The following is a 12641-nucleotide window of genomic DNA, read 5'->3' as shown; positions in this document are numbered from 1 at the left end:
GCACAAACACATTTCTTAATGAACTAAAGGGATGATCCCAATTAAACCAACAGTTTGAAATAGTTGCATGTAAAATGTTTGTGATAAAAATAATTGAACATAGTAATAAATAATAGAAACGATATGGAGATTTGCTTATTGAAATGAATTGTTCATCATTGTAACTAATACCTGTCCCAAAGGATGATGGAATTTTTGTTCCACTTTTTCATAGATCTGAGTACAGGTGACATTGATTGTTCATGACACAATCTACCACTAATTTCCTATCTTTCAGTTTTCCTGTTACTTTGCTTTTCTTCCAATCCTGTTCTTGTTGTTGAACCAATGCATTATTATCTGTAAAGCTGCAGACAGACTGGGTTTTTCTGCCATTAGCCATAGTTTCTTCAGACTTCTCTTCCAGGCCACAAGAAGACTGTTATTTTCAAGATGACCTGCTTCACATGATGAAGTTTTTGCTATCATAAGATGACACTATTTGGCCTGGCCATTGCATCCATTTATTGCAGAGTTATTCCCACTCCTAGTTCCTTCATGTATTCATCAAAGCCTTTACCTTCCACTGTGTGCCATCATCCTTCCAGCTGCTGAATTGCAGCAATGGTGGGCACAGCAGATATGCAGAGTAGGCAGAGCAGGGCATGGTATAGGGAGCATGCTGCCTTAATGTCATTGTTTTGAATTCTTTTTCTTTTTTTTTGGAGTCTCACTCTGTTGCCTGGGCTGGAGTGCAGTGGTGTTATCTTGGCTCACTGCAACCTCCACCTCCCAGGTTCAAGAGATTCTACTGCCTCAGCCTCCCAAGTAGCTGGGATTATAGATGCCCACCACTACACCCAGCTAATTTTTTGTATTTTTAGTAGAGATGGGGTTTCACCATGTTGGCCAGGCTGGTCTCAAACTCCTGACCTCATGATTTGCCCGCCTCAGCCTCCCAAAGTGCTGAGATTACAGGCATGAGCCACTGCATCTGGCCCATTGTTTCTTTTCTTTTGAGATGGATCCAGGCTGGAGTGCAGTGGCACAATCTCGGCTCACTGCAACCTCTGCCTCCCAGGTTCAAGCGATTCTCCTGCCTCAGCCTCCTGAGTAGCTGGGACTACAGGCATGTGCCACCATACCTGGCTAATTTTTGTATAAAAATACAAAAATTAGGAGAGATGGGGTTTCACCACGTTGGCCAGGATGGTCTCGATCTCCTGACCTCATGATCTGCCTGCCTCGGCCTCCCAAGGTGCTGGGATTACAGGTGTGAGCTGCCACACCCGGCCTCATTGTTTTGAATTCTTTTTCAGGCATTTCATACATTTTACTTTCTTTGGGATCCATTACTGCAGAATGATTGTGTTCCTTTGGAGGTGTCATGTTTCCTTGCTCTTTTGTGTTTTTTTGTGTCCTTACATTAATATCTGCACATCTGGTGTAACAGTCACTTTTTTCAGATTTATCAATTGATTTTGGAGGGAAATATTTTTTCCTATAGATATATCTATAGCATTGGTTGGGTAGGATGCTTTGGCTTTGATTCTGGGTGGGTTCAGTATTATAGTCTCTGTGATCTCTTTGGCTGTAATCAGTGTCACTTGTGTCTATGAGTCCCTCAGTGACTTAGACTGGTTGTTATTGGAGGCTGTGGTGAAGCTTTTTTTAGGATGGGGACATTAGTTAGACTGGTGCCTGGCACCAGTAGTGGTGACAGGGGATAGGGTGGTCCTGTCCTCAGGCCCCTGAATGGTGTGTGTAGGAACCAGAAGTGGTGGATAGAATGGACTGTTCTCCTGATCCCCATATGATGTCTGCAGGGGCTGGCAGCATTGGTGAGCCTGTCCTCAGGTTCCCCAATGATGTGTGCAGGTACCAGCTACAGTGAATGGGGCCAGCATGATCTCAGGCCCAAGGATGGTATGTGGGCACCCGTGGTGGTGGGTGAGGTGGATTGACTCCTAGGCCCCCAGATGTGTGTGGATGCTGGTGGTGTCAGTGGCTGCTATTCTTATAATTATACAAGTAGTGTATGCTCATTGTGGAAATTTTGGAGAGATTAGAAAAGTAGTATATAATAAAAAAAATTAAAATTCTCCTTTATCGCCGGGCGCGGTGGCTCACGCTTGTAATCCCAGCACTTTGGGAGGCCGAGGCGGGTGGATCACAAGGTCAAGAGATCGAGACCATCCTGGTCAACATGGTGAAACCCCGCCTCTACTAAAACTACAAAAAATTAGCTGGGCATGGTGGCGCGTGCCTGTAATCCCAGCTACTCAGGAGGCTGAGGCAGGAGAATTGCTTGAACCCAGGAGGACTCTGTCTCAAAAAAAAAAAAAAAAAAAAATTCTCCTTTATCCCATCTATTAATGGAATTAGTATCTAGTGTATTTCCCCATAATGTACATGTAACTCTGTGTCTGTTCTTCCCCTTTGTGTTATTCTGCGTGTGAACGTTTTTCAGTCTCATGATTTCTAGGGGTTCCACTGAAGTTCACGATGGGTAGTAATTTAGAGTTTAGGTGAGTTGGTGTTTTTGGTACTGTAACTAATGCCATGGTACGTACTGGCATGTGCCTGGGAGGAAGGGGAGTGGTTGGGGGGGGTAAAGTTTTGATGAGGAGGCCCATTAAAGGGTAAGCTTCCAAGTGGACACCCCAGTATATTTTCTGCCTCCTCTTCTTTCTTGATTCAAGAGAAGTGTTCTCCAGTAGAAGTAGAATGCAGATCATGTATGTCGTTTCAAAATGTTTTTCATTTTGCTTTGTTGTTGTTGTTGTTGAGACAGGGTCTCACTCTGTTGCCCAGGCTGGTCTGGAATTCCTAGGCTCAAGCAATCCTCCTGCCCCAGCCTCACAATATCTGGGGCTACAGGTGTGTGCCAGTGTGCCTGGCTTCATTTCAGATCTTTTTAGAGTCACATTAAAAATGTGAAAAGATAGCTGAGCAGAGTGGCTTATGCCTGTAATCCCAGCTACTCAGGAGGCTGAGGTGGGAGGCCAGGAGTTGGAGTCCAGCCTGGGCAACAGAGTGAGATACTACCTCAAAAACAAAAATAAAAGGAAACAGGTGAATTTATATTTAAAAATATATTTTATTTAACCCATATAAATATTTTCAATATGTAATCAGTATAAAATTGTGAGATATTATACATTCTCTTTTACAAGATTTTTTTTTGAGACGGAGTTTCATTCTTGTTGCCCAGGCTGGAGTGCAGTGGCACGATCTCAGCTCACCGCAACCTCTGCCTCCTGTGTTCAAGCGATTCTCCTGCCTTAGCCTCCAGAGTAGCTGGAATTGCAGGCATGCACCACCATGTCCGGCTAATTTTGTATTTTTAGTAGAGATGGGGCTTCGCCATGTTGGTCGGGTTGGTCTCGAACTCCCGACCTCAGGTTTGCTGCCTTAGCTCCCAAAGGGCTGGGATTACAGGTGTGAGCCATCATCTCTGGCTTATAAGATTTTTTAAAACTAAATCTTTGATGCCCCATGTGTAGTTTATACTTGCAGCACATCTCATTGCAGAGGCTAAATTTTCACCAGAATACTTGACCTGTGTTCAGATTTCATAAAATTTGCATTTGAAAAAGGAGGTCGGCATATTCCCTTCAGTTATTCCCTTCAGTTGCTATAGCCACATTCAGTAGCTCTGAGACCAGTAGGGGCTCCCAGAACCAGCCCTTAGTCCAGGGTGTAGGGGTGGAGATGGGAGTTCTGTTCACGGGTGACACTCTTAGGGCTAGGGTGGCTACTGGAGGGATTGAGGCCTCAGGCTTTAGACTGTGTTTAACAGGCCCAGGGGAGCCAGTAAAAGTTATGGAGCTAGAGAGTGACACCATGACAGTATTTAGGAGGATAAATTTGGCCGTGCCTGAGGGTCAGACGGAAGTGGAGACAGGAATCCGTGGGAGCAGACTGCAGGAATCCAAGGGCTAGAGGGGTGGTGGGAATGAAGGGGCCTGGGAACCAGGGGGTGGGCAAGGAGGGACCCCGGACTCAGAATTAAGCCTGAAGAAATGGAAGAGAAGATGGGCTTGGCAGAGATGCCTTAAAATTGAAGTGATAAGGCTGGGCACAGTGGCTCACACCTGTAATCCCAGCACTTTGGGAGGCCAAGGTGGGTGGATCATGAGGTCAGGGGTTTGAGACCAGCTTGACTAACATGGTGAAACCCCATTTCTACTAAAAATACAAAAATTAGCTGGATGTGGTGATGAGCACCTGTAATCCCAGCTACTCAGGACGCTGAGGCAGGAGAGCTGCTTGAACCTGCGAGGTGGAGGTTGCAGTGAGCCAAGATCGTGCCATTGCACTCCAGCCTGGGCGACAGTGAGACTCAGTTTAAAAAAAAAAAAATTGAGGTGATAGAGGGACAACAGGCAGAAATTCCCAGATTGGGGACTGTGAATGCAGAGCCAGAGAAATGTGAGGCTTGTCTGTAGGTGATGTCAGATCTGGGGAAGAATTCAAGTCAGCCTCGTTCCAGGTTTTGGCCTGGCTGTGATAAATGAAATTAAGGCCGGATGTGGTGGCTTACGCCTGTAATCACAGCACTTTGGGAGGCCGAGGCAGGTGGATCACCTGAGGTCAGGAGTTCGAGACCAGCCTGGCCAACATTGTGCAACCCATCTCCACTAAAAATACAAAAATTAGCCAGTTGTAGTGGTAGGTGCCTGTAATCCCAGCTACTCGGGAGGCTGAGGCAGGAGAATCACTTGGACCTAGGAGGTGGAGGTTACAGTGAGCTGAGATCACGCCATTGCACTCCAGCCTGGGCAACAGAGCAAGATTCTATCTCAAAAAGATAACTAAATAAAAAGATAAAAGTAAATAAATAAACATTTCTGGGGATTGGCAAGATGTAGTCCATGTGGGAATGGAATAATCATTTATTTTAATTTTATTTATTTATTTAAGACAGGGTCTCACGCTGTTGCCTAGGCTGCAGTGCAATGATACAATTAAAGCTCACTGCAGCCTCCACCTTCTGAGCTCAAGTGACCCTCCCACACCAGCCTCCTGTGTAGTTGAGACCACAGGCACAGGCTACCGTGCCAGCTAATTTTTTGATTTTTTGTTGAGATGGGCTCTTGTTATGTTGCCCAGGCTGGTCTTGATCTCCTGGGCTCAGGTGATCCACCTTAGCCTCTCAAAGTGCTGGGATTACAGGTGTGAGCCACTGTGCCTGGCCCACTTATTTTATTCTTTATAATTTTATTCCATTATATAGTAATATGCTTACTTTGGAAAATTTGAAAAACACAAATAGAAGGGAAGGGCACCCTGCCTCCGAAGCTCTCAGAGCAGCTTTCACTATGAGCATTATTTTGGGGTATGTCCTACAAGCTTTTATTTATTTTTTTGTTTTGAGACAGTCTTGCTCTGTCACCCAGGCTGGAGTGCAGTGGCATAATCTCGGCTCACTACAACCTCTGCCTCTCAGGTTTGAGCAATTCTCCTGCCTCAGTCTCTGGAGTAGCTGGGATTACAGGTGCTTGCTACCACGCCCAGCTAATATTTGTATTTTTGGTAGAGATGGGGTTTCTCCATATTGTCCAGGCTGGTCTCGAACTCCTGACCTCAAGCCATCCACTCACCTCGGCTTCCCAAAGTGCTGGGATTACAGGTGGGAGCCACCACGCCTGGCCAAAAAAATTCTTATTGTCCTTATTTTATCTACTCATCCATTTGCATTTTCCAACAATATTTTGTGATGAAAAATCTTTTTAAAAATTTTAGGGAGGTTGCTTAAATCCATATACCATAAAAACCACCTATTCTAATGGCCCAATGATTTTTTGTAAATGTACAAGTTGGACGATATGATAAAAACTTTAAACATGCCAAAAAGTTGAAAGAAATGCATAGTGAACAGCCACGTACCCACCATCTCAATTACACAACTAATATTTTGTTAAATTTGTGTTTTTATTATCTAGTCTCTTTCTTCTTCTTCTCCTTCTCCTTTTCCTCCTCCTTCTCTTTCTTCTTCTCCTTCCTTCCTTTTTCTTCTTTCTTCTTTTTTCTTCTTCAAGACCTAGTCTCACTCTGTCACCCAGGCTGGAGTGCAGTTGTGCCACCTTGGTTCACTGCAACCTCTGCCTTCCAGGATCAAGCGATTCTCCTGCCTCAGCCTCCCGAGTAGCTAGGATTACAGGCGTATGCTACTGTGCCTGGCTAATTTTTGTATTTTTAGTAGAGATGGGGTTTTACCATGGTGGCCAGGCTGGCCTTGAACTCGTGACCTCAAGTCATCTGCTCACCTCGGCCTCCCCAAAGTGCCGGGATTACAGGTGTGAGCCCGTGCCTGGCCCATTATCTAATCTCTTTCTAATCCTTCTTTTTTTTTTTTTTTTTTTTAAAAATTTGAGACAGAGTTTCAGTCTGTCACAAGGCTGGAGGGCAGTGGTGTGATCTCAGCTCACTGCAACCTCCGCCTCCAGGGCTCAAGCGATTCTCCTGCCTCAGCCTCCCAAGTAGCTGGGACTACAGGCATGCGCCATCATGCCCGGCTAATTTTTTGTATTTTAGTAAAGACGAGGTTTCACCATGTTGGCCAGGATGGTCTTGATCTCCTGACCTCGTGGATCCATCGCCTTGGCCTCCCAAAGTGCTGGGATTACAGGTGTGAGCCCCCTCGCCTGGCCCCTTCATCTATTAATCCAATTTTTAAAAAATATGGAATTTTTTATGGAGGTGAAATTCATAACATTCAGTTAACCTTCTAAAGTGTACAGGCTGGTGGTATTTAGTGTACTATTTCAATCTCTTTGATCATATACATCCTAGTGGGTGGGAAGCAGTACCTCGGTGCGGTTTTGATTTGCATTTCCCTGCTGACTAATGATGTTGAGCCTCATTTCACGTGTTTGTTGACCATTTGTATATCTTCTTTGGAGAAATGCTGACTTTTTAATTGGATTGCTTGCCTTTCATCAATCCAGTTTTTTTCAAAAGTATGTTTAGTTTTTTGTTTTATATGGCTATGATCATAACACATGCACATTTTATATCTGGTACTTTTTGCTGAACATGTAAGATCAGCATTTTGGGCCAGGTGCAGTGGTTCACACCTGTAATCCCAGGATTTTGGTAGGCTGAGGTGGGAGGATCACTTGAGCCTGGGAGGTTGAGACAAGCCTGGGCAATATAGGAAGACCCTATCTCTACAAAAAAAGAGTTGTCCCAGCTACTCAGGGGGCTGAGGCGGGAGGATCACTCGAGCCCAAGAGGTTGAGGCTTTAGTGAGCTGTGATCACACTACTGCATTTCAGCCTGGGCGACAGATATCTCAAAAAGGATGAGCATTTTCTGTGTAACTGGAGACTTCTGAAGAGCGGCAGGGCATTTTTTGAAATCCCGAGTGGTGCTCTTTCTCCCTTGTGTTTTCTTGGGTTCCTGGGCCCTGCCTGGGTGGTGGGGTAGAAGCCAGTGCTGGGCAGGGCTGGTCACAGCTCAGGTGCATCCTCTCCTCCTCCCTCTGCACCTCATGTGGACCTCCCGGCTCCGTGCAGAAGACCCCAGCATGCAGGATGTGCACAACCCCGCCAACAGCCCCCAGATGCCTTTGGGCCGTCGGGAGTCCCCTGCCTCAGGTGAGAGCTTGGTCTCAGCCCCCACTCAGAGCCCTGTAGTCTTTGTGTCTGAGTGGATGGTGCATGGGGGTGGAGGTCACGGCTGGGTGCAGCCATGGGGGAGGGGAGAAGGGTCCAGGGGATGGAGGAAGGTGGGTCCAAGGTGGACAGGGCTGTAGGGGAGGAGCCAGTGGATGCAGTGTGTCTTTTGCTTCCTCTTCTTTCTAGACTCCAGAGGCCAGTGGTGGGCAGCCCAGGAGCACCCCTCAGCCCGGGGTGACCCCAGGGGAGAACGAGGTGATCCCAGAGGTGACCAGGGCACCCACCTGTCAGCCCTGGGCCCTGCTCCCTCTCTGCAGCAGTCCTCATTCCAGCAACCCCTGCGGTCTGGCTCAGGGCCCCATGACTGCAGACACAGTCCTCATGGCTGCTGCCCCGATGGCCACACAGTGTCTCTCGGGCCACAGTGGCAAGGCTGCCCCACAGCCCCCTGTCAGCAGAGCAGGTAGGTGCTGGAGATAGTTCTTCCTCCTCCCCTGTCAAAGAGGAAAGCGGGGGCCCCATGGGTGGGCCAACATCTCTGCTCAGAAGTGGGGTGGGGCTGGGGTGGGTGCACAGAGCTCAGGAATACACGCCCACGCTTTCCTCCCCGGGCTGCCCGGAGCGTGAGATCTTGGGGACTTGGCTTTCTGTGGCTGAGCTTCCTGATGTGCTGAGTGGGGACACAAATGCCTACCTTGCCACAGAGTGTCAGCCTGTGGATACACAGCCTGAGACGTGGGGAAGGCGCTGGGTGTGATTCTAGCTCTCAAATCTAACCAGGCTCGGGGAACCCACAGTAAAGGCTGGCCAGGCCAACCAGCTCCCCACAATCTTCCTAATAGCCCTGGCCACTCCCGCCGTGGATTGGGTCCAAGTCATTCTGCTCCCGCCAGGTGCCCTCACTCTGCCCCTCCTTCTTCTGTGGCCTGCCCTGGATGAATCCCCAGTGTACTCTCTCTCTCAGAGACTGGGTGCTTATGTGCCCAGACTTTATGGCCAGTAGCCTGGGGGCAGTTCCCAGCTCAGCCTCTCACTGGCCGTGTGCTGGTGACTTGGGCCACGTGACTTAGCCTCTCATCTTGGCTTCCTCCTCTGAGAACTGGGAATAATGATGATGATGATGGGGTTCCTGTGAGGGTGAAGTGCATCACAGCGTGCCTGGCACAGAGAGGGTGCCGGGCACCCTCCCTCCTTTCACTTTGCCTCCTGGCACCTGGTGGGTGAGTGTGAAGTAAATGGTGGGTTCCTTTGAACCCCCTCTTGCGCCCCGTCTCCCGTCTGCTTCTGTTTTGTAACCCCCGCTATGAACTGACATTTGTTCAGGCTTGGATGAACGTCCCCCTTCTTGGTTTTGTGGGCTGTGCAGTTGAGGCTCTGCCAGGTATGAGGAGCGCAGCCACTGCTTGTGTTACGGTTGCCCTCCCTGGTAGCCGCTAAGAGTTGGTGGATGTAGGCAGAGATTGCGGCACACAAAATGGCCCGCCCTGCCTGCTGGGACACGTCCTCTCCCCCCTCAGTTCCTCCCAGTCAGACCCCACCATGGGGAGCCTCAGATCCTGGGTCCTGGGATGCAGGGAGCATGGGGACACGCGGGGCAGTGAGGGGCTGTGCGATGTCTGCCTAGGTACGGGTGCTGCCCTGATGGCGTATCTGTTGCTGAGGGGCCCCATCACGCTGGTTGCACGAGGTCATACAGTGGAGACAGCGCTGGGAGCAGGCCCAGGTCAAGGGCAGTGGCTTCTACAGTAAGTGTCTGGCCTGTGTGAGGGGAGCAGGAGGCTGCTCAGTGTCAGTGTGACCCAGGATCTTTGCCACTTTGGCCTTGGAGAAAGGAGATCCCTGCAAACCTGCTGGCCTGGGGCATCCTCTGAGGGGCACTGGGTTCCAAAGACGGGCCTGGGCTGGAGCAGGGGGTTCATCCCACATTCTCCTGGCGTCTGGTCTCCCCTGGGCTGGGGTTCTGGTCCCTCTTCCTTCCTGCCATCCTCCCCGTGACAGCCCAGAGTCCCTAACAATGGCCAGACCCAGTTCCAACTTCCAAATCATGGGCTTCCTCCCCAGGTCCACCATACCCACCGGCCCCAGGCCCAGCAGAATGAGCCCACTGAGTGCCGGGGCTCCCAGTTTGGCTGTTGCTATGACAACGTGGCCTCTGCAGCTGGTCCCCTTGGGGAAGGCTGTGTGGGCCAGCCTAGTCATGGTGAGTGGACGCCCCTTCTCCTTCCCAATGGTAGACTCTGCTCCCACCATTCCCCCAGCACCCACCCAGAGCCGAAGACCTTCCTACGGGCTCAGTCAGTCATTCATTTCTTCCACAAACATTTATTGAGCGCCTGCTAGGTGCCAGGCCAGAGGGCAGTGCCAAAGTGTTCTTGCATCCAGCAGTTTGAACCTGTGGGCTTCTGGCTGCTTCTGGGAACTGGGGAAGGTGGGTGGTGGGGATCCCAAGGGGCTGGGAGGCCAGTCTCGTGCTTGGGAGTCAGCCCCTTCTGAGGCAGAGCCGGTGCAGGGCAGTTAGTGCTGGGATGGGCAGGGGCGCCCTGCCCCTGCCTGGGATGTGGGTGTAGCAGGAGTTGAGTGCTGGAGGGAGGGTGAAGGCAGGGAGGACTTTGAGGCTGCAGCCCAGGATGAATGAGCAGAGCTGCTGGGAACCATCCTGAGGTCCTCAAAAGCCAGACCAGGGCTGTGGCCAGGGCTGGCAGGAGGCTGGGCACCCATGGTCATGTCTAAACGTGGAGAGATGTGTCAGGCCATGTTGGCGAGGGCTGTTGGAATGGCAGGCTGGGTGCTGGAGGTGGGCTCAGAGGCCAGTCAGTGCAGGGTCCTGGGGACAAGGGCAGGCCCTTGCTGGGCATCTTGACAGCCCCTGGGTGGCTCAGGCCTGTGTCCCTCTCACAAGCTAAGCAGGCAGGGCCACCTCTGGTCTCACTTTGCTTGCGGTCTGGTGTCAGGGAAGGCCAAGTGTCCAAGGGAGCCAGCCCAGAGAGCCCTGGCCCTGACCTCCTGGTGGCTCTGGCTGTGCGGGCGAAGGTTGCTGTGGCACCAGCCTGGGCCAGGTCTGCACAGTGGACAGGCTCTGGAGGAATTGGCCTGCATCCCAGGACAAAGTCAGGCCCCCAGGCAGGGGTGTAGATGTGCTTTATAAATGGGGAAGGGCCTGCTTCCTTCGTAGGAGGCTGAGGGGATGGAGGTGCAGCCTGAGTACTGGACACCTCAGTGACATATACCCACCTGTGTCCCACAGCCTATCCCGTGCGGTGCCTGCTGCCCAGCGCCCATGGCTCTTGTGCAGACTGGGCTGCCCGCTGGTACTTCGTCGCCTCTGTGGGCCGATGTAACCGCTTCTGGTATGGTGGGTGTCATGGCAATGCCAATAACTTTGCTTCGGAGCAAGACTGCATGAACAGCTGCCAGCCTCTCCACGGGCCCCGCCATCCCCAGCCTGGGGCCTCTGGCCAGAGCACCCACACAGATGGTGGTGGCAGCAGTCCTGCAGGCCAGCAGGAACCCAGCCAGCACAGGACAGGGGCTGTGGTGCAGAGAAAGCCCTGGCCTTCTGGTGGTCTCTGGCGGCAAGACCAAAATCCTGGGCCAGGGGAGGTCCCCCACAGGCAGGCCTTTGGAGAATGGCCTCGGGAGCAGGAGCTTGAGGCCAGGGTCCCTGGACTGGGCGGAGATGCTGGATGGCCAGTGCCACCCTTCCATAGCTCCTCCTACAGGTGAGCCCCGCCTTCCCCAGGTAGGGGGGGTCAGGACACCGAGGCCAGGAGCCAGCCAGTTGGAGCTAACGCCCTGAAGCCAGCTGTCCCTCCCTCCCCATCCATAACTTGTGTCTCCCAAGATCCCTTCTTGGTGGGCCTTATTGCCGTCATTCTACAGATGGAGTAGCTGAGGCTTCAGAGACTTGAGTCTCCTCTGATGTCTAATAGATGGTGGCTCGGGATTCTCCACCAGATAGCACCACTATGTGGTCTGTCTGGCTGGAAAAGATTACTGGCTTCATGGCCATTGGCAAATCACCCAACTTCTCTAAGCCTCAGTTTCTTGATCTGTAAAATGGCAACATTATCTCCTGCCCCGTATATTTCACAGGTGTGGGTTCTGTTCAAGATTACTCTTGGGACTGGGTCATAGTAATGAGGGATTTGGGAAGATTTAAAACATTATGTTCCACATGGGCCGAGTGTGTAGTTTAGCCCCCATGGGAACCTGGTGTGTGCCATCCCTCCCGGCCTCTCCCCATCCCCTGGGCTTTGTACCTGCCTTGTTGCCACCATAGAACAGGCTGAGGCAGTGATGCGGGGGAGTCAGAGGTAGGTTGGGGAGGGTGGATCCTGAATTCATGGGCTTCTAGGGTTCTGCCTCCCACAGGGACCCTCTAGCCCCTGAAAGTGCCTGTGACCCACCCTGTCTGTCCTGGAACACACCGCTTAGGGTGGTTATGGGCCTGACGCTAAGCCAGTCAGCAGCTCTTACTTCCCATCTCTCCAGGATTAGCTTGGCAGGTACAGAGCCCTCCTTGGTGCAGGCGGCTCTGGGACAGTTGGTGCGGCTCTCCTGCCCAGATGACACTGCCCCAGAATTCCAGGCTGCCTGGCAGAAAGATGGCCAGCCCATCTCCTCTGACAGGTGTGTGATAGCCTCCCTACCTCCCCGACAGGTGTGTGACAGCCCCCCACCTCCCCTGACAGGTGTGTCACAGCACCCCCACCTCCCCTGACAGGTGTCAGAGCCCCCCACCTCCCCTGACAGGTGTGTCACAGACACCCCCCACCTCCCCTGACAGGTGTGTCACAGCACCCCCACCTCCCCTGACAGGTATGTCACAGACCCCTCCCACCTCCCCTGACAGGTGTGTCACAGACCCCTCCCACCTCCCCTGACAGGTGTGTCACAGACCCCCCCCACCTCCCCTGACAGGTGTGTCACAGACCCCCCCCACCTCCCCTGACAGGTGTGTCACAGACCCCCCCCACCTCCCCTGACAGCTGTGTCACAGCCCCCCCACCTCCCTTGACAGGTGTTTCACAGCCCCCC

At 51.6% G+C, this 12641-nt stretch overlaps 1 protein-coding gene across 3 annotated transcripts in view; it reads left to right on the top strand.

Annotated features, from left to right (window-relative positions):
- Positions 1–12641, top strand: part of PAPLN (papilin, proteoglycan like sulfated glycoprotein) — a 49695-nt gene that overhangs the window by 27989 nt on the left and 9065 nt on the right. For all 3 annotated transcript variants that reach the window (XM_017528717.2, XM_017528715.2, XM_017528716.2), the window contains 6 exons: positions 7503–7583; positions 7791–8067; positions 9229–9349; positions 9666–9804; positions 10849–11323; positions 12096–12233. In XM_017528717.2, the coding sequence (XP_017384206.1) occupies positions 7503–7583; positions 7791–8067; positions 9229–9349; positions 9666–9804; positions 10849–11323; positions 12096–12233 (1231 nt within the window). The remainder of the gene's footprint in view (positions 1–7502; positions 7584–7790; positions 8068–9228; positions 9350–9665; positions 9805–10848; positions 11324–12095; positions 12234–12641) is intronic.

This window comes from Cebus imitator, unplaced genomic scaffold, assembly GCF_001604975.1.
Source record: "Cebus imitator isolate Cc_AM_T3 unplaced genomic scaffold, Cebus_imitator-1.0 Scaffold54, whole genome shotgun sequence".
NCBI classification, from domain to species: domain Eukaryota; kingdom Metazoa; phylum Chordata; class Mammalia; order Primates; family Cebidae; genus Cebus; species Cebus imitator.
The sequence above is the reverse complement of the archived record's forward strand: the minus strand, read 5'-3'. Positions and strand labels throughout refer to the sequence as shown.